The 21886-nt window shown below is 40.9% G+C and overlaps 1 protein-coding gene across 9 annotated transcripts in view; it reads left to right on the top strand.

The window, feature by feature from the left end:
- Positions 1-21886, top strand: part of ELF1 (E74 like ETS transcription factor 1) — an 85553-nt gene that overhangs the window by 40860 nt on the left and 22807 nt on the right. For 7 of the 9 annotated variants that reach the window (XM_031615769.2, XM_031615763.2, XM_090131226.1 and 4 more), the window contains 3 exons: positions 4759-5062; positions 14376-14550; positions 21560-21667. In XM_031615769.2, the coding sequence (XP_031471629.1) occupies positions 4991-5062; positions 14376-14550; positions 21560-21667 (355 nt within the window). In that variant the 5' untranslated portion in view covers positions 4759-4990. Of the gene's footprint in view, positions 1-2096; positions 4390-4758; positions 5063-14375; positions 14551-21559; positions 21668-21886 lie in introns of those variants that run through there. The other 2 variants (XM_031615770.2, XM_031615768.2) reach the window with 2 other exon arrangements.

The raw sequence follows: 21886 nt of genomic DNA, 5'->3' as shown, positions 1-21886 counted from the left end.
AAACTGTCTTTGTAATTAATTGGGAAATTTCCGTCATTTGTCCTTTTGCTGAGATTATTTTTAGTATCAAGCCCTGAGTCTTCCAGACGTGTATCTGAGCTTCTTCAGCAAACATTTGAGTTTGTTGCTGGCCTTTGGTGAAGGGTATATGTGGTGTGAAGAGCAGTGGGGAGAGATGATGTGATGTCCAACCAGGAAATCCTACAAGGCATCGTCTGCTGGGATGTCAGAGTAGGAGTGTAAGGGTTAAAGTGTCTGAATGTGCTTTTGTTGGGCTGATTGGAGAGGTTGCTTCTAGATGTTGAAATCAGTAGAGGGAGGGGAGTTTACAGAGAGATAATTTATTCATGTGTTCAGTTTTAAGGATTAAGCAAAATTAGGACATATATATTAATATACTATAATATGTTTTAATTTAATATATGTTAAAATTGCTTAATTTAGTATAACATGTTTCTGCAGCAGTAAGTTAGTAAAAGCAAAAGTAAAAGCTTATTTATTCCCTGATTCTGGAAACCTGATGCAAATTTTATGGTAATATATACTGGGTCCCCTTTCTCCTAAGACTAATTGTATGTAGTCAGGCTTATTGTGCATGTGAGCACTATTTATACATTTTGTGCTGTTTGCAAATAACTTGTTCTCTGTTCACAGATGTACGTAAAATCAGACAGGGAGGTAAGTAGCATTATATAGCAAAGACAATAGCCATGTTTGTGTTAGCCTATGGACAGCAGGATCTTGTGATACTTGGAATAATGAAAGCACAGTTTATAAAAATAGATGTGGAGGAAAATATGGCTGATTTGGAACTGTGCTGCCTTCTGTGAAAAGCTGCTGTTGTTCTCTATTCGCCTAAGAAGGTGATATGGGTTAAAGGAAAGTGCTTTGCATTATATTGCCATGCTATTATTTCCCACTAGATCATTTGTTGCTATTTACCACCAAATAAAAAAATTAGAAATGTCCCATAAGCAATAATAGTTTGAGTGCCTAACCTTTGTAATGGTCGTAAGGTTATGCACAAAAACCCACTAAAGCTTGTTTTCTCAGTTGCCTTCCACTTTGGTCATAGTACTGTGGTTATATGGCACTTTTCTGTGTGAATCACTCTAGTCATAGGTTCCTTGGTGGTGGGGAACAAGCAGCCTCCTGCATTGTCTTATTGCACTGGGTCAGGGTGGGGAAAGTCCTTACAACAGTGTTTGAATATCTGTTCCTGCAAAGGTATCAGATTATTAAGAGCTTCCTGTTACCACCAAGTGTAACAATTCGAAGTATTACTTGCCTGGATCCCATTGGGGTCACATGCATTACAATGTTGCAGTCTCCTCAGTGATGTCAAATGATGATGCTTAATTTTGCATTGAGGTGGTTGGGTTAGGTGAGTTATTGGTTGGTTGATTTGATTTTTAAAGTATGAAGATGAAAAAATAGCTTTGTAGCTTTTAGTGGATTTGCTGTCACAGCTTCTGAATCACATGTCATCGCATGTCTTATGGGGAGTGGCTGAGGGAACAGGGATCGTTCAGTCTGGAGAAGAGCAGGCTCAGGAGAGACCTTATTGCTCTCTCCAACTGCCTGAAAAGAGGTTATGGTGAGATGGGGGTCAACCTCTTCTCCTTCATAACTAGTGATAGGATGAGAGAGAACGGCCTCGAGTTGCACCAGGGAGAGGTTCAGGTTGGATGTTAGGAAAAATTTCTTCTTTGAAAGAGTGGTCAGGTGCTGGGACAGGCTGCCCAGGGAGGTGTTCAAGAAACATTTAGATGTTTTACTAAAGGACATGGTTTAGTGGGGAATTGGTGGTGGTAGATGGATGGTTGGACTGGATGACCTTGGAGGTCTTTTCTAACTTTGGTGATTACTGTGCATCTTGGTATAGTATCTTCTGTAAAATGTTAATATTTTACTACACAATGACCTGGCACTAATAGAAGAATATGCCAGCTTCCAGTGAACTTCTAAAATCTATCTTATGTTGGCTGTTCCCCCAGTTTTTGTCTTACCAGCTTTCTTAGCTGTCTTGGTAGTCTGTATTTCAGACAAAGTGACACACCTGTGTAATTGGGAGGACTTTTTTTTTTTCCTTTGGAAGACAGAGTAGGAATGGAAAATTATTTAAGTATAATTCATATTTTAGTTAGTGCTTAGAAATGAATTATAACTCTCTTATATAAGGAAATACTAATAGTTGAAGTCATTCCCACTAGTCAATGAAAAGGGACTTAATCCCAAAGGATCCCAGGCAAATATGGAAATCCTCTCAGCTTCCCAGTGCAGACTTATTTAAAAAATGAGCATTAAGCTAATTGCACAGAGAGAACCAGAATATGGAAAGTGCTTGCAATCCTCTCCATTACACAAGTTGAATCCACATGGATGAACAAAGAGTGCAAAGAGAGCCTAGTATCTTTTTAAGGCCGACAGCAATTAACAGCATCAAATAAAGGCAGGACACATGCTGTGTCAGAGATACAGTGTGTTGGAAATGTTAAATTATATAGTATGTACTTTGTGTTTAGACTAATGTGTGGGATGGTATAACACGATCCCTGCCCTATGAGGAGAGACTGAAGGAACTGGGGCTGTTTAGTCTGGGGAAAAGGAGGGTGAGGGGAGACCTTATTGCTCTCTTCCAATATCTGAAAGGTGCTTACAGCGAAAGTGAGGCTGGTCTCTTCTCACTGGTGACAGTGGCAGGACGAGGGGAAATGGCCTCCAGTTGCACCAGGGTAAGTTTAGGTTGGATATCAGGAAACACTTCTTTACAGAAAGGGTTGTGAAGCACTGGAATAGGCTCCCCAGGGAGGTGGTTGAGTCACCATCCCTGGATGTGTTTAAAAATCATTTGGATGTGGTGCTCAGGGACGTGATTTAGCGGAGGGTTGTTAGGGTAGTATGGTTAGGTTATGGTTGGACGTGATGATCTTTAAGGTCTTTTCCAACCTGAGCAATTCTATAATTCTATGTTAGTGTTGTGTGCAACTTCCTCCTGGCACTTCTGTTTTCTAAGAAGTGAGCCCAAGTGCTTAAACAGAGGGAAGTTAACCCAAGACAGTACAATTGCATGTAACGCTGACAGTGCCCTGCCCTGCTGATATGCAGGGAAATCTTTGGAACCATTCAAGTCAGCCTGCAAGGTGGGAAGGGCTGAGGCTATGCAGCCATGGATGCTAAAGCATTTTCTTTTCATGCTTTTGCCTCCTGTTAATGCAAATATTCTCCAGTTAGGGTTGTGGCTGCTCTTAAAAACAGTTCAAGAGCTCGTCAAAGCAAGCAGTGGAAGTTGGGGAGGCTCTCCTGCCTGCGTAAATTTGGTTTTCCTGATTTCTTAGAAGGGTAGGATGCAGTGACCTCAATGAGACTCCCCTAAGGCGCTGTCATCACTTCTTAGGAATTTGGGAATACCACAATCTATATGGGAAAAACAGCTGCTGCATTTCTTAGAGTGAGAGAGTATAAGTGTGTGACTCGGTCTTCCCTAATTAAGCCGCTTGGCACCAGGGAGAGGAAGGTGCCCTTCATTTTTAACCTGCTGAAGAAACAAGGGGAAGTCAACAGGAGCGCATGAGCAGGAGGTGACACCTCGCAAGCAGCAGCAACACCCAGGGCTCTTTGGTCTCAAGTGAGGCCCACATGCATTGCTCGCAGAGGGGATGTGCCAGCCTCTGCCTCAAGATCTTCTGCCCCAGCAGCACTTTGCCACACGCAGCTTAAAGAGTTTGATCCGTCACCTCCCATCTTGCTTTCTTAAGGACACGTGGCTTTAAATTAATTCATAGGCACCAATGTACTCCCTTAGGTTCCTGATTTTGGACATCAGATTCTGTTATTCTTTTGAAACAAAAGCTTATTACCATCTCAATCATCTTAACGGTATAAAAAAAGATTGCAGATTGTGCTCACTTTTCCTCCAGAAGCGATACGATGCGTCTCTGTCCAAGCTTAAGTCAACCATGTTTAGCTTTAGCACTGATGAGTAAGTGAAAATGCAGGAGATGTAAGCACGCATCCGTCCAGCGAAACTGTTTACATTCCATAGTTGGGGATTCTTTTATTTTTTCTTTGCTATTGTGCTGTGCAGTTTTTTTGCCTGTTCTAATTTGCCATGACGTGGTCAGTGCAGTTTCCTTCCGGCTGCTCGCAAGCCTGTGGTCGAGATAAGGATACATTTAAGCACGTTTTTAAAAAGAAGCTGAAGATCTGCTTCATGTAGAGACTTGGGGACTCTTTGGCCTGCATGAGGAATTTATTGGCTGTTTTTCTGTTGTGAACCGTGGGAATCGAGATCAAGGGCATTTCTTTTGCTAAAGAACAGCCCTGCAGAATTGGAACTGTGTGTGAGGCAGAAAGGTGATACGCTTGAGGTATCCTGCAGCTCGGTAGGTCAGTGTGTGTTCTGTGTTTTGTTTTTAGTATAACTTGAAGATAATTAGTTAAAACTGCATCAGGTGAAAAGATGGATTTTCTTTTTATTAGCTTTCATAACTTCTTTGTGTTGGTCGAATGCTTTTAAAATGAAACACTTTGAAACTTGTGTCTTGCTTCCTGAAACCATCCCATTTTTTTTAAGGGAATGAACATTTGCATGTATTGATTAGTGGAAGTAATACCTTTGGGGATCAGAAGGTGTCCAACTTTCTTAGAGCCTGGTAAAACACTTGTAGATATGACCAAGCTTTATAGTGAGAGCTGTTCTTTCGGGAAGCTAAAGCAATCAGATCCTAATTTGTATTTCTTTTTTTCCTTCCTCAGAGATACACAGCTGTTCACGTGGGAGAAACAACTCAGGAAAGATTTTTCCTTGGTTTCTTTGAGAAGAGAAGGACCCCGGAACGCTGATGATCTAAGAACTACTGAAACTGCCACTTGGTTCATTCTGTGATCCTGCCTTTCTGCCCTGCTGCACCCTGGTGACACTGTCCATTTTTTTCATTTGAGAACATTTTTCTTCTTATGTGGAGCTGAGAGCTGGGAATGCGTTATTATGGCAGCAGTTGTACAGCAGAATGAGCTTGTGTTTGAATTTGCCAGCAACGTCATGGAGGATGAGCAGCAGGTATGGAATGGTGGAAGAAATGGCATTTGTACGAATTGATTCAAGGAATGTTAGGAAAACATGAGGAAAAAGTGTTGTGTAAAACACAAGAAAGCAAACACTGAGATCATTATTGTTGCAGCAGATCTCTGCAGTTTCAAAAGCTTCCTGTTGCTTCCTGTAACTTGCACGAGCAGAGCAGAAATTGGTTCAAGTGTTGTAACTTCTGCAGTATTGCAGAGACCTCCTCTGAAGATGTTTTTCCTTTGTCACTGATTTGTGCCAGTAGAATCCATTCATGCTGTAAAATTCCTGACATTCTGGTATTTGACAGCTTTAAGTTTTGTGGTGTGCTAGGATAAAATCCAGGACAAAGCAACTGTCACACTACAGATGACTAGAAGGAGCAGTAAGTGTCTGCCCTCTGCTCTTTGCAGATTGGTTTGTGAATTGCATTACTGTGTGTATGTCAGCTATTCAGAACTAAGCTTCAAAATAACTTAAATGGGTTTCTTTCACACTGCGGGGATGCTACCTGTTTCTGTCTCATAAAACTCTTAGGTAGTTTTAGATGATCAAAACCACATCCTCTGACTCCTGAGGCTTCAGCAGAGGAATCCTATTGTAAAACTCGGGCAGCTCTTCTATGGGTGGTGGTTCATGATAGGGTTTTGCATTGGTTAACAATAAGTTGGGCATCTTACTACTATGGAGTGGTATTTCTTAGTCTTGTGGAGATATTAAGACTTCTTAGTCTTATAGAGGAACAGCTGAGAAGAATTGCTGCAAATTGTTCCTCTTTTTGTGAATGCGAAAAGTACTTGTCCTCTGCTTTAAAAATACTTTTGGCTTCGTAACCTTGTCTCTGGGTTTTTTCTGTGTCCTCATGTTTGGCTGGGTCAGTGTCCCGTTTCTGCTGTCAGACTCGTGCGATCGTTTCAATGAACTGAGTGTTGTCTGTCTGAAGTGCTAACTCAGTTTTGGGTGGAACTAGTAATGTAACTTCCTTCCCTGTATTTTTCCAGAGCCTGTGGCAGTCTGGGGATTTAGATATGGGAATTACACAAACACAGTGGAAAATGAGCTGTATTTATTACTTCTGTATGTTGTTTGTTGTTGTTTTTACTTTACAAGCCAATGGGAGAATTGAAAAGATGAGGGCTGTTTCATTGTGATTTCTTGGAGGAGCAGTGCAAGAAACGTGTCTTTCTTTGTTTTAGCTATGCATTTTGTCTCTTGTGGTTTCTTCAGATGCTCACCTGAAAACTTAACAAACAAACAAACAAACAAACATGGAGCACTCAAGAGTAAAACCTCCCTAAATGGAGCTCTCCTAAATGGAGGCCAAACTTAACCTTGGTGTGTATCTCGTAACTCAGATAAATCCTACTCCAAATTAAGCCTAAAGAAAATAGGCATCCTGGAGCATACCCTACAGGAGATGTAATCAAAGATGGGGAAGGCCATAGCAAAGCATTCCTTGCTGCAAACACTTGGGTGGAAGCTCTGTTTAAATCAGTAGGTTGACTTAGTTCATATATTAGAGATTCAGGTAGCCAGGTAGATGTCTGCCTGAAGGTAGATACTAAATTTGCAATTGTGGAAAAGAAACCTGAAGTAGGCAAAGATGTGGGAAGTTGGAACAAGATTTAACTCAGATAAAGGTGGATAATATGCTATTAACACAAAAAGGTTGATTATGTGTATAACTCATTGATCTGCTTCTTACAATGTAGAAGCTATTGGTACAAGTACTATGAAGTTTTTTCATTTCTGGACAGTTTATATTTTGGGATATATACCATAACTTGTGTACTTTGAGTGTTTTAGTTCTAGAAGTGCTCTGTGTTGATTAAAAACATTTTTTGAGCTTCATCAGGATACAAAATCATAGAATCATAGGATTGATCAGGTTGGAAAAGACCTTGAAGATGAAGCCCAACCACGACCTAACCACACTATCCTAACTAACAACCCTCTGCTAAATCGTGTCCCTGAGCACCACATCCAGACAGTTTTTAAACACACCTAGGGATGATGATTCAACCACTTCCCTGGGGAGCCATCTTTATATACAGGTGTCAGGTAATTGATCTTTAGGTAACAATTTTTGCTATTTTCTCAAAAGTTGGAGTTGAAGATACTTTGATAGTCATGTTCTTGTCGAGGCTTTGTCTGGAGCCCTTTTGTGCCAAGAACTGTTAGGACATGGAACAGCTGTGGGGAAAGGTTCAGAGCCTAGATGGCAGCTACATTCTGTGTTTCAGGGAAGTCATAATTCATGGCCATTTATTTATTTTCTTTTAAGTCTCGGTTAAACAGCCATAAATTACAAACAGTCTATTTGCAAATCTAAGCATTCAACCAGTGGCAGCTGCCAGACTTTGTCATGTGGCCCTGTGTGAACGGGAAGAGCTCTTTTCTATCAGATTTATCCCTTTCCATTTAGAAAGTAATGGTTTTTGTTTGTTCTTTTCTTTTTATCCTCGGAGGGCTCACTTGTAACATTGTGCTTTACATGATGAGGAAGAAATGTGGTGAAAATATCTTCATAATTTTGAGAAGGGAACCAAATGGCTAATACTAATGATACTGAAAAACTGCGCAGGAGCTCCTACAGGCTTTGGCTGAGTCAGCACTGCTGTCCAGAACTGCTTTTCTTTACGTCTGCAGCTTAGAATCATAGAGTCAGAATCCTTAGAGTTGGAAGGGACCTTTAAGTGTCATTTAGCCCAACTGCCCTGCAGTGAACAGGGACGTGCCTTATCCAGCCTTGCCTTGAAAGTATCCAGGGACTGGGCATCAACCACATCTCTGAGCAACCTGTTCCAGTGCCTCACCACCCTCACTGTAAAAGACTTTTTCCTTATATCCAACCTAAAGCTACCCTCTTTAAGCTTGAAGCCATTTCGTCACAGACCCTTCTATTGAGTCTGTTCCCTGCTTTCCTGTAGTTCCCCTATAGATACTAAAAATCTGTTATCAGGTCACTTCAGAGCCTTTTCTTCTCGAGGCTTAACAGCCCCAGCTCCCTCAGCCTGTAACTAGAGTCTGTGCCCATAGGTTGGTCAACGACTTCTGCCCCATCTTCTCAGACCTTGATTTACTCTTCCATGTTCCCTGATGCTCTGTCATATGAAGTCACCTCGGGAAAACTAGTGGTACCAGAGCTGAAAGCCACTGTCAAGGCCAAGTTCTACCTTTTTGTCTATTTCCAGCTTCTGCAGGAAGTCCCCACTTTTCAGCTTACTGTTTTATAAAGACTCAGGAAATGGTTGTGAGATCCATACTGAGGTACTCCTAAGCAGTATTTATCTTCTCCCAAAATCCCTCTTTGAAACTTGGTCGTGTCTCAGATCCTGTCCGTGGGAACGCCTGGAAAGTTGAGAGGCTGCTTCAGTGTTTGGCACGGGGACATCTGTGAGAAAAAGCTGAAGCCCATTTTCCAGTCACCAAGATCACTTTGCCTAGTTTTTATTAGTGTTTTTTCTTGTTTGTGCCTCTTGATTTTATTATTTTCCCAAAATAAATGGCTAACTGTATCTTAAATATGAATACTGTTGCTTTTTTACAAAACCAGTTTTTGCATGGAGGCTTCTTCTGTCTTTAATCCCCATTTAACTTTTCCTTCTTAATATCTCTTGCGTGCTTTTCTTGCAACTGATCACTCATAAATTTCTTCTAAACCACTTGGAAGCTATTCACTGTATTCTTGGGACAATGTTTTCCAGTAAAACTAAACATTTTTTTCTTAGATTGGATCTGGATTGTCTCATAAGGTGACACTACATCCAGAGCAGAAGAAATCCCCTTTATTATTTTCGGTTTTTGCACAAAGTTTTAGTTTTTCCCTTCACAGGGGGTGGCCAGTACTTTGCAGAGACCTGTTCATGGGACATTGAAGGAACTTCAGCATCTGTCTGAAGTTTCATGCTCTTCCAAATAGTTATAGGTCCATATACAGGGTTGGCTTGCAGAAAAAATTACACCGTGAGGGATTTAACACGTAAGACTTGGGAAGATTTTAGCATAAGCTGAAGTCCTTTGTTTGCCCAGCAGATGAGGAAAATGTGTTGAAGCCAAACCAAAGCTTTGGTATGGCTAGGATGCCATGTTTTAACTGTATCATGGTGATAGTAGGAGAAATGTGAAGCAGGAAACGTAGGCAAAGTAAAAAAAATATATATATATGTGAATTGCTCTTTCTGTCAGTTTACTTGATTACTTGAATACTGCAAATGCTTCAATCTAGGGCTTCTCTTTAAAAAAATGTTTGGAATGGGAATGTCACTTTGCCTTTTTTTGTTAGTGCACATAGAGGAACCTTTTTATTTAGAAATATATTTTTGTGATCTTGCTGTTAGAGAATTAATAAAATCTAATTAATCAGAGGGTTATGCTCAGTGGTGCAGAGTCTAGTTGGAGGCCTGTATCTAGTGGTGTTCTGCAGGGGTCACTACTGATCGGGTCTTGTTTAACTGCCACTAATGGCCTGGATGAAGGGATAGAGTACATTCTTAGCAAGTTTGCTGGCGATAGGAAGCTGGAAGGGTTGACTGACACACTGGAAGGCTGTGGTGCCATTCAGAAAGAAATGGACAGTCTGGAAAGTTGGGCAGAGATTCAACAAGGGTAAGTGTAGATTCCTGCACCTTGGGAGGAATAACCGCAAGCATCGGTACAGGTTAGGGACTGGCCTGCTGGAAATGAGCTCTGCAGTGAAGGACCTGGGTGTCCTTGTGGACAACAGGTTGGCTGTGAGCTAGCAGAGAGTGCCCTAGAGGCCCAGAAGGCTGATGGTATCCTGAGGTGCATTAAAAAGAGTGTGGTCATCAGGTTGATGGAGGTGATCCTTCCCCTCTACTCTGCCCTGGTGAGGCCACATCTGGAGTACTGCGTCCAGTTCTGGGCTCTTCAGTTCAAAAGGAGAGGGATCTCTTAGAGAGAGTCAAGCGGAGGGCCACAAAGATGATGAACTACTTGGAGCATCTCCTACATGTGGAAGAACTGAGAGACCTGGGCCTGTTCAGCCTGGAGAAGAATGAGAGGGGAATCTTATCCATTCTTATACATATCTGGAGGGTAGATGTCAAGTGGATGGGGCCAAGCTTTCTCAGTGGTGCGTAGAACCACAGCAACAAAACAGGGGGCAATGGGCACAAATTGGAACAAAAGTAATTCTGTATGAATATGAGGAAAAAATTCTTTACTCTGAGGGAGACAGAGCACTGGATGAGACTGCCCAGAGAGGCTGTGGATTCTCCTTCTCTGGAAATATTTGAAACCTGCCTGGAGACTTTTCTGTGGAACCTACTACAGGGAATGTGCTGTAGCTGAGGGCTGGACTAGATGATCTCCGGAGGTCCCTTTCAACCCTTACAATTTGTATGATTCTGTAATTAATAGTAAGTAGTAGTCTTTAATTCAGCAGTGTTTTCCCGTTATGGAATTATACAGAATCGTCACATGGAGCTGTAGTGGTCATGGCCACTTTTGCAATTTGAAATATGTACAAAATTATTCCTCTGTTTTGAGAGGTACAAGAAAGTTGAGCTTGCCCCATAATTGGGATTCAGGTACTTGCAATGAAATCAAGAACATTACAGAGGTGCTAAGGTGAGATTTTATCTTTCAATGGTTTTGTGTGTTTCAGTATTTATTAGTAGTAGCACTTAAAACTGAATGAGCTGCTTGTGAAAGGAATCATAACCAATTGCAAACATACAATTTTTTATTCTTTTTATTCAATTTTTTTCTTCAGAAATGTCTTCTGTATTCAATTTGTTTGCAGTTGCATTTATGTTTTCCTCACTGAAGATGTTTATTGGTATCTGACCCAGTATCTCCTTTTCATATCCATGGCAGGTTAAAAGATCCATGCATTATACAGCAGCAATAAATGATTGGGAAACAGATCTATTAATGATTTAAAATAAAAAAACAGGCCTCAAGAAGTGATACTTAATGACTCCAGTTTAAAGCTTTTACTAGTTTAAAGAAAATCCCACTTGGTGTCCTGGCATCAGCAAATGCTCTTCTACGCTTAGTTGCTTCCTCTGACTTTTGTCTTTTCCAAGTGTATTGTCAGCAAGCTCCTTGAATTGGCCAGTGCTAATTTGGGTGACCAAGTATTTCCCTGCAAGATGGATTTCTGTACCTGTAGAGGAACACACATTGGCTATGTCAGAGTGTGTTTGTGGCAATTATTTCCTGGCATAATCAAGATTCAGCTGAGCCTTGCAGAGTAGACCATGCTTGATCAGACGGATCAGACCCACTGCTACATAGTGGTGAAGGATGGTACCTTAATGAGTGGGTGATTGGGCTGTTGTAATTCATAGCAGAGTGACTAGTAGTGCTGGAGATAAATAGGATTTTGAGAAATGGAGATAAAAGTGGTGAAGAGTCTGTTTGTTCTTTGTTTCCTTTCTTATTATGAAACAGAAGACTGAAGAATAACTGTGGTGTTGGAGGTGGTTTTTGCCTCTTGGAGACAGTGGTATGAGCTTCAGTCTTAGAGAAGGATGGTGCTAAGTCAGAGTCAACTTCTATCCAGAAGGAACTAATGAGAGGCTCATCCTAAGCACAAATGACCCCTTGAGAGACTATCCCGTACAAACTTTGCAAGCCCTACATGTCAAACTAGAGCAAGCACAGCAGCAGGAAGGAAAGACAGACCGCCTCACTGCAGGAAGGCAGCTGACCAGTTTCAGATCATAGCATCATAGAACAGCTTGGGTTGGAAGGGGCCTAAAGCATCATCAAGCTCCAACCTCCCTGCCACATGCAGGGTTGCCAACTTCCACATTTAATACTAGACCAGGCTGCCCAGGAACCCATCCAGTCTGGCCTTGAACACTTCCAGGGACAGGGTATCCACAACCTCTCTGGGCAGTCTGATACAGTACCTCACCACTCTCATAGTAAAGAACTTCTCCCTGATATCCAACCTAAATCTTCCTTCCCTCAAATGGCAGTTTTTGTCCTGCTATTATAGATGTGTTCAAGCTGGATGTTTACACCAGGATTAGGCACCCTGACACCTGCTCCTTTTTATAGTCAGTGGAGAGAAATAGGTGTTTTTATAGGGCCTGATTCATCCCCGTGACACAGGAGCCTAAAACTAGTGAGGGAGATAGTGCTCTATAAAAACCTTTCTGTTGACTCTGAAAGAAACCTAGGCTCAGTGGATCAAGTCTTAGTACCTCAGTGCTTGAAGTCAGGTGTGATGAACATCACCCCTAGTGTCTATGAGCTAGAAAAGGACGAGAATATCAAGGTCTTCATATTTTTGTCTTCCCTACCTAAAATCCATACTTTTCACTTTCTTAGTAGACTACTGAACAGATGCTTGCAGAACACGTGCTCTTCTTGCTTGCAGGTGACACAAACCTGAGTGCTGTACGTAAGCTTTTTTTGCAGTTGCTATTTTTAATATTTTTATTTATTAATGTTATTTTTAATATGGTGGTTACATAGACACGTGCACATTATTTAACTGGCACATCATGACTTACAAACTGTGGCATATTTCTAAAATTGGGATCTTCAGCTGCTTAGTACCATGAATTCTATCACAGCAACATGGCTATAATGTTGCTGTGTGTCCTTCTAGTTCGTAGAACTTACTGTTCAAAATCTTCCAAATGCAGACAGTATTTTATTTTTCATCTCATTACACTGCTCTATCTTTTTTTGCTTATTTTGCTTGTAATTGGTTTTGTAGGCTTTTAATTTTTTAGCAGAGCATTTATGATAGTAGCCCCTAGAAATATTAGTTTTGTTTCTGACCTCTTCATTTTTTTCCCAATTGCTCTTTACCACAGTTGTTGAGGCATATTTTACAAAACACAGAACAATTTCAGATGGTAATTACTGCCTCATAAAGATCCTAGTTGTACTTTCTTCTTTCAGTATGTACGTTCTATATTCTTCCATGGGAGATGACGACTCCCACTGCTGTTCTCTGCATGGAGGCAGCAGCTCTGAGACCATTTTCTGCTGCTGGTGGCCTGTGCAGTGGCAAGACTGTGAGACATGAGCAATGCCCAAATGAGCATTATTACATATATTGTTGTTTTTCTTATTGCATGGTTAAATAATAATAATAATAATAATAAACCCTGCTTGATTTTTGCATATCATAGAATGGCCTGGGTTGAAAAGGACTACAATGATCATCTGGTTTCAACCCCCTGCTATGCGCAGGGTCGCCGACCACCAGACCAGGCTGCCCAGAGCCACATCCAGCCTGGCCTTGAATGCCTGCAGGGATGGGGCATCCACAACCTCCTAGGGCAGCCTGTTCCAGTGTCTCACCACCCTCTGTGTGAATATCTTTGTTCTTTTCTGGAGTGAGGCCAGTGGATTTTCTCATAGGAACACTTTGGAGCAACATTTGGTTTGTTTTCTTGTTTTTAAGTGTGCCAAACTCAGAATGTGGCTTATTTTTATAGTGAGAGAGCCGTAGAGTTACACAAGACTTCCTTTGAGCTTCCTATGCTGCCATCCACTGACTTTCTTCCTGCAAATGGCGTCTGGAAATCACACAGAATCTTTTTGGAAAATACTTTCTCTATCATAAATGGCATTTTCTGCAAACCTCTTCCTGTTGAATGGTTGCTCTTTTGGAGAATGTGCATCTTCTTATTATTACTGACCAGCTTGATTTCGGCTTTTGCAAGTGCCCTTTTTCTGTTGTATCTTATGGAAAATAACTGTTGAGAGAGAAGGATGATGGCTCAAAGCAGGCTTTAAAGGAAAGTAGGGGAGCAGTGGCAAGTGAAGAAACCACAAGAATTAGAGGTACGTGTATCAAGCACTCCTTGTTTCACTTGTTATCCTCATAGTAAGTGACCTCCTAGGCTACTGTCTCACAGAAAACTCAGTGCTGGTGAGACCTTTCTGCAATGCTCACAGCCACACCATCCTCTGCCCGCAGCTAGACAGGAAGAGCAGAAGGTGCTTGCAGCAAGTTGTTTGCTGCTGTCATTTGCCAGCAGAGTTTGACTTCTACTGCACTGCTCCATTCCTCTTTTCTGTCAGCCTTTTAGCTGCAAAATGCTGTTGTGGGAGTCTTGTATAACCTCCTGCGACCATGTCAGTGTATTATATACTATCTGTAGTGATATTCAGCCTCTGGCCCATGGCGGGACACTGCTGCTCTTTTTGTTTTGTGTGCTAAAAATCATCTTGTTTTTCAGTACTCTCTCCTGATCCTTTAATATTTAGGTGATGTGCTGTGGGTTTGTTGAAGTCTTCATCAGTAAATGCTTCAAGTGGGTACGTTCTAACTGCCATTACTTTAATTTTCCTTCTTTATTTTTTTCTACAGCTTGGTGATCCATCCATCTTCCCTGCTGTCATTGTGGAACATGTCCCTAGTGGAGATCTCTTAAACAATTATTCTGGCTTAACCTGTGTGGATGAGCCCAGTGACATGATCACTGAGAATTCTCTAGATGTTGCAGAGGAACAAATCATCGAAGATGATGATATCCCCCTCACAGGTTTGCAACACAGTTTTTTTTTTATCTACAATACTTTTGCAACAAGGTGGTTGTGGCTAGCAGCAAGGAAAAGCTGAGTACAAAAATGAATAAGAAACAAAGTTATAATGATACTGAATGCTGTCAATCCTGTGCTGCAAGACTGAGAAGATGGCATTAATTCCAGTACCAGGTGGCTTGCGATTCCAGCTGTACAGCTGGTACAGTGACCCATCATCCATCAATATAGATTAAGATAGGGTTCTACTCAGAGTACCAAAACAGTTGTGTATTGCTCTTAATGTTATTTTTTTGCCCCTTTTTTAGTGGTTGGTATGTACTTGAGTAAACATATGTACCAAAAAAGCAGCAACATACAGCATGTGTAGATGTATTATTTTGATTTCTTGAGGGTATGCAAATAGCCAACTGTAAAATGTGCATGTCAGTGTGATGCTGATATTGGTGTGCTCAGCATAGTGTTCATTTTAGATCTGTAGTAATAAATGTTTAAAATACAAAGTTCTGCATAACTTCTGTTAGGGAGGATGGTGTAAAAGAGAAAGCTTGAGGATATAGCTGATCAAAGAAATTTATTAAAAACAAAGCTAAAACAAAAAAGCCCCCAAAGCAAACAATAGTTTGCTGAAAGTAGATATTTGGAGCATCTTTGCAGACTAAGTCTGAAAGGTGAGGTGGATGCTTTACAAAGCTGAGATCTGTTTGTGCCATCTTTCACTGATTAGGTTTTTCCAGCTGAGCTGTCCCCAGGGCTGGAGACAGCTTGCAGGTTTCAGTCACGGCTCTGACACTACTTCCAAAGGCTCTGTTACAGCCTTTTACCACCAAAAGCCAAACTCAGCAAAACTTGACATGAGGTGCAGTTCATAGAGTAAATTGACATGAACCATTCCCAATAAATGGTTTTATCTGATACATGTGGCCCCTTTTTCTTTAGTCATGAATTATCTGTGAACAGACTGTGACTGTACAAATAATTTAACTGATTATTCAAGAAAGTCTTACATGCCTAAACTTTATTTCAAGTTGAGACCTCTTGCCAACTATTCACTTGCTATTCATTTTAATTATTCACACTGTAACTGGCATTTCCTCAGTGTGTTATTTAAGCACCACTTAATGTGACTGTGTGAATATTTTGTAGTTGATGAATTTCATAGTTTTCCTGAATACGTATTCACTGTAATACATTGTGTGTGAATTGACAGTTGCATGAGTAATTGTGAAACTCTGCTTTTGTGACTATTCTTGTTAAGATTTTTTGTTGCTAACGTAAATAGTCACATGAGAAGGGTTTGCTGCCAGAGAGTGAAAATATGTAATCCTTGTAACTGATGGTGTCCAAGGGATACTTTGGAGGCAGACAAGCACTGCATTGTTAACATCTTCCATTGTAGCTGAAGCAATCTGTTTTTCTTTAAAGGCCAAGTCCTTAGAAAATGAGAGCTGTGACTTTGTAGAGATTGTTGTAATGAAGGAGATGCTAACTAATTATCTGGTTCACGCTGCAGCATGTGTGCTGCAGGTTTCTTTGGCCACTGGAAACTGAGTGCTTGGCTTTGCACAAAGAGATGACTCCAAGCTGACCAGCACTGCTGCTCAGGGCTCCTGTGGGGAAGGCACCTCAGCAGCTTATTTATATCAAGGAGCCTCTGCCAGTCCCTAGCAGGGCAGAATTACAGGGCCAGGGAGGACAGGAGCCTCCCGTGAAAATGGGGAGAGAGCACAGAGAAGGAGCATGGCTTCATCACCCCTCTGTCCAGGTTTCAGGTACACAGCCCAACCAAACTGCCAGAGCAGGTGCAAGTGCATTTTGCAGTGGGCTGCTTGTGAAGTGGGGCTGATTGCAGCTAACGTTTCCCACCTGCTTTGTTTTCTGGTTATTTCCTATCTTTGAGGCTCCCATCTTGATCTTAATTTGTGTGTGTTTGGCCTCAGCAGTGAAATGCGTTGTTTTGCTCTTGGAAGTTTGTACAACTCTTTTCAGTCACTTTCACATTATGCCTCTGAGAGAGAATCAGACCTTGTAAAGACTGTACTAATTCCAATTTAAAATATTGAGAGGACTGAAGTTCACAGCATAAATGAAACTGAAAATACTAACATTACTCAGAAATGGTTGCTAAATATGCATGAATCTTTTTTTGAAGCTACGAGTTCTTCAGTACTGTTTCTTTTTTTTTTCTGTTCTACATTAAGCTTTCATTTTCCCCTAAACTACAAGTAATTGAGTCTGCTGAAACTGCAGGAATTACTGTTGTGTTGTATCTGTAGAAGTGTAGACTCTGGTAGGCTTCTTTGCCTATAGGATCTAGCTTAAGCCATTCAAAACTAGCTATTGCACTGCCCTGATTACTATCTGTAGTATAAATTATAACCTGCAGAAAACTACAGCTATAAGAACAGCATCTGTTTTACTTGAAATATTGCTGAAAGATAGCCAACAGCCAGTTTTCTAGCTATATTATACACAACCATAATATTTTATAATTAATAGATAGACTTGCCTTATCACTCTCTAAATTTACCAACACATTTCGCTGGAAGAACTGTGATGGCAATTTGCATGGTTGGTTTGTCGCTGGTATGATGTGACCCCAAACGATTAACTGCCATGTAGTAAAAGGTGATTAAGAAAATAGATTGGAGCACTTCACTTTGAATGATGTTTTATCACTGAAAAGAATATTGAGTTGTGTGGTGGTGGTTTTTCTTTTCTCTCTGAAAAATACACTTTATTTACCTTAGTGTAACTAATTAGAGTTATAAAATGCACAGGAAGAAGGAACTAATTGGATTATGCAACTTCCTGAATTATTTTTTTCTCAAAGCTAGCATGTGTAATGTAAAAAAAAAACAGCAAGTAATCAAACTCTGCCATTTTGTGGTTTATCTGTGCCTCCTCACTGAAACAATGAGAAAGTTTGTGTGAGGGGGGAGAGACAAAAAACAGGCACTTTGATTCACTGTGCCCTGATCTGAATCCAGAGCAGGTTCTCATAGATCAGTAGTGAAACTTAACAACCAATTCAGAAGTTATTTTACAGTCTGTCCAAGTTAGGTAGCATTTGGCTCGTGCATTTGGTAAACCTCTAGCACTGATGGCACAAGCCAAACTGTTCAAGTAGGAGAACGAAGGGAAAGTGCTACGTGTTGTAACCCAGCACAACCCCAGCATGTTCTGTAATCATTTATAATGCTGCAAAGAAATCCAAAGGGCTGCTGAGTTGGAAACAGAATTTCACAGTCTTAATCCGTGAGGATTTTCAGTTGACAAGATGCCAGTTGTAAAAAAAAAAAATAAAATAGTAATAATAATAAAATAATGGATGAGATCTGTTACTTTGTAGAGAAGTTGCTCAATACTGCTTATACCATCTGGATAGAAATGATGAGTGTTTTTCCATGCAGCTCCCCAGTGAGATAATTTTGCTTATAAATTTTAAAGCCGTGTTTAAAAAGAAAAGGAAGTGTGATATATGGGTCTCCTTGAATCACGTGCATTCTTAAAGTAGCACTTGGTTTTCCAGCATCACTTAACAATTGGTGCAGAATTTCTATTAAAAAGCAATCACTTAAATTTAACAGTCAGTTATTCTGAAAAAAAGGTCTCAGTCTGTATGTAATGAATCTCTTCATTAAATTCATGGAGCGTCTTTCCTATGAAGAAAGGTTGAGGGCACTGGGCTTGTTTAGCGTGGAAAAGAGAAGGCTTTGGGGAGATCTTATTGTGGCCATCCAGTACTGGAAAGGAGCATGTAAACAGGAGGGGGAATGGCTGTTTTTGAGGGTGGATAGTAATAGGTTTTAAACTGAGACAGGGGAGGTTTAGTTTGGATATTAGGAGGAAGTTTTTCACACAGAGGGTGGTGACACACTGGAACAGGTTGCCCAAGGAGGTTGTGGATGCCCCATCCCTGGAGGCATTCAAGGCCAGGCTGGATGTGGCTCTGGGCAGCCTGGTCTGGTGGTTGGTGACCCTGCACATAGCAGGGGGTTGAAACTAGATGATCATTGTGGTCCTTTTCAACCCAGGCCATTCTACGATTCTTCCTTCTTTCAGCAATTTTACATTTCTTCCAACATTATTCTGAGACTGTGATCCCTTTAGTTGGTGTATTTAAATACAGCTGTGACTAGCACAGGCTGTATCTAGTCCAGGCAAAGGCCCCCATGGTCAGGCCTTTGGGGCTGATTGCTTTGAGAGCTGTGTGACAGAGGGAGTGGGCTGGGATCCCTGAGCTGAGCGATGGGAAGTGAGCAGCCACCTTGTCAGGAGGTGTCAAGTAGGAAGGTGTAAAGCATTCAAAACTATGCTAGGTGGGAATTTGGGCTGAAGGGGGGAGCTTCAGGCTAGATGTCGAGTTTCTTTGTCCACCAGGTGAGAAGACAGCCTTGTCTGGGCAGGCCTGCTGCTGGCTGTGAGCTCTGCTGATTCATTGCAAACATGCATCCGCAGTAATTGGGTTGTAATTGGCATACACAGAGGCTTAAATTTGTGGCTTGCTGAGATAATCTGGAACTTGTTGAGTACCCTGGGAAAAAAATGTTACTTTTGGGTGTGGTTTGTTTTCCTTTATTTTTTTTTTCTTAAGTTGTTACCTATTTAAAATGGGTACTTTGAAATGGAAATACACAGCATTTTTGTAGCTGTGACTTTGAAGTGTAACAAATAAGTTCTTTCATCTCAATTCTTCTTTAGTTTGTGACTATGTCATAATTGCCATTCCGATTGGTAATTCCAATTGTGATTGGAATATATACTGGCAACGTTAAGGGAGAAACAGAAGTAACAGACACTGGCTTGCTCTTATTTGTTGGGTTGGTTATCTCTGAGAGCTATCTCAAGCTGAGTGCTGCTGCTAATAGGACAGGGAGGTTGTGATTACATTGCCGTGTGGCACCTCACAGCTTGTTTGTGTTGGCTTTTGAGTTCCTGTAATTCAACTTGCTAACCCAGCAGAACCCCTCAGATTTATGTTCAGCCATTGTACTCAGTTGCCTCACAGCGTGATCAAAAACGTGTGAAGCCTGGCTTGTGTTGATAGGAGTTTGGATCGTGAACCAGGGGTAGAGGAGAATCAGAATCACATCCCTGTTTTTTCAGCAACAGAGCGATGAGTTTGGCTCAATCCTGCAAAGTCATCTTCTAAGAATCATAGAAATGCTCAGGTTGGAAAAGACCTTTAAGACCATTGAGTCCAACCACAACCTAACCCTACTACCCTAAGGAGGCTCCTGCAAAGCTGCCTACTGTAGGCTGTGAGCTGCCCGTAAGCACAGCGGGGTGTGGGAGGCAGGGCTGGTGCACAAATGCCTGCTCTTATCTTGGTCCTCTCCCAATGATATGATTGCAGAAGCTGTAAGCATTTGGAGTGAAACTTTTTGTTTGTTTTCTTAAATGTAGTGTGATTGCTGGTGGGCTGGGTGCTTTGTTGTTAGCGTCGTTTAAAGAACAGTTTAAAGAACACGGTGCAGAAGTTGTATTTCTTGGCGTAAATCTTTGGCTTTAATGTGAAGAAGAAATGTTCTGAGGTTGTACATGGTATGGCTGACAAAGGAGTCAGTCAGTCTCCTTTTTTTTTTTTTTTGTGTGTGTGTGTGAATGCCCCACCCCAAATTCCTCAAAGTTAAACAGGGAGGGTGTGAAGCTGACTCATCGCAGGGCTTAAGAAAGTAGCTAAGGTTCAGCTGTGCCCTATGGAAGGGACTACTAATGCAGACCTTTGCACTGCTTTGATAAACGTAAGTAAAATACTGAAAGTAGGTTCAAATTCATGACAAAAGACAAGGAAGCCTGGCCTGAGCATTTCTATCAAAGAAAGCAATTGGAGAACATTTCTAAAGGCTTACGGTACCCAAAAGTGAAACTGATGTATACCTTGTTTGTTATACTACATTTATTTTGCAAACAATCCTCTGCTAAAGATACTCCTCTAGTCAAACTGAATTATCTTCTTGGACTACTATTATTTCCAAATCTGCTTTTTGTGTCGGAAAAGAACTATTTTTATCAGATTTTTTTTGTGTTCTTCACATGGCCTTAATTATAAATTGAAGATCCAAGCGCTTTTGATTTGTCTAATGGTCACCCGTATAAGACAAACGAGGGATTGTCTAGTTGTTAAAACTTTTGGAAAGCATACCAGCCCTTTCTATTGGTCTTTATGATAGTAATAATAATAATTTTTAATACTGCTTCCCTGGAGCATGCTCTGTTAGCCACACCTATCATCCCTACAGATTTGGAAGTTTAGTATTCAGTTGTACCTATATAAGCTGTCTAATAAAAGTTTGCCTAACTGTTCTCTAGGCTAAAAGAGCATCTGTTAATTATGGAATTCTCTTTCTTAGGACCACCATAAGAAGAAAGCACTACTCTTTTTTAAGAGTAGTGTATACAATATTGTTTGGGATAGTGGCTTTTTCTCAAGGATTATGGGCATGGTGTTTTATTGCGTGTACTTCATCAGTACATGGAGGGGTTAGAAAGATGAGGCAGAAATTAAAGTCTTTTTTGTTTTAATGCACTACACTTTTAAAACTAAATGTGTACTTTTTCTCCCCAGATAAACTGTTATTGTTCATTTAGTCGAGGCTGCTTTCCATTTTTGTTTTAGAAATGATACAGAAGTAAATTTACAGCTGTTTACAAGGGTGGACAGTGATAGGACAAGCAGGAATGGTCTTGAACTGAGACAGGGGAGGTTTAGGTTAGATATTAGGAGGAAGTTTTTCACACAGAAGGTGATGACACAGTGGAACAGGTTGCCCAAGGAGGCTGTGGATGCCCCATCCCTGGAGGCATTCAAGGCCAGGCTGGATGTGGCTCTGGGCAGCCTGGTCTGCTGGTTGGTGACCCTGCACATAGCAGGGGGTTGAAACTAAATGATCATTGTGGTCCTTTTCAACCCAGGCCATTCTACGATTCTTTGATTCTATGATAAATAACATATTTTAAATCTATTTTGTAGCTTGTTTAGAATTAATTATTTTCTTTTGCTTTCAGTTGAAACATCGTGTCATAATGGAGATGAAACTATGGAAACAATTGAGGCTGCTGAAGCACTTCTCAATATGGACTCCCCTGGTCCTATGTTGGATGAAAAAAGAATAAGTAAGATTTTTTTTTTTTTTTTTAAGAAAGTGAATCCAGTCTGTGTTTGACTTGTTTGCTTTTGTGTGACAAGGAGAGGTTCAGTGTTGTGTGATTGCCTGGAATGAGTAGGAATATTTTTCTTCCAAGTAGACCTTAGATGCATAGTTTGGGTATCAGAAATCCAGTGTTGCATGCAGTAAGGAGTTTCGCTTCCTTGAGAACATGTTGATCCCAGAG

Source organism: Phasianus colchicus, chromosome 1, assembly GCF_987193195.1.
Source record: "Phasianus colchicus chromosome 1, bPhaCol1.hap1.1, whole genome shotgun sequence".
Classification (NCBI taxonomy): Eukaryota; Metazoa; Chordata; class Aves; order Galliformes; family Phasianidae; genus Phasianus; species Phasianus colchicus.
The sequence above is the reverse complement of the archived record's forward strand: the minus strand, read 5'-3'. Positions and strand labels throughout refer to the sequence as shown.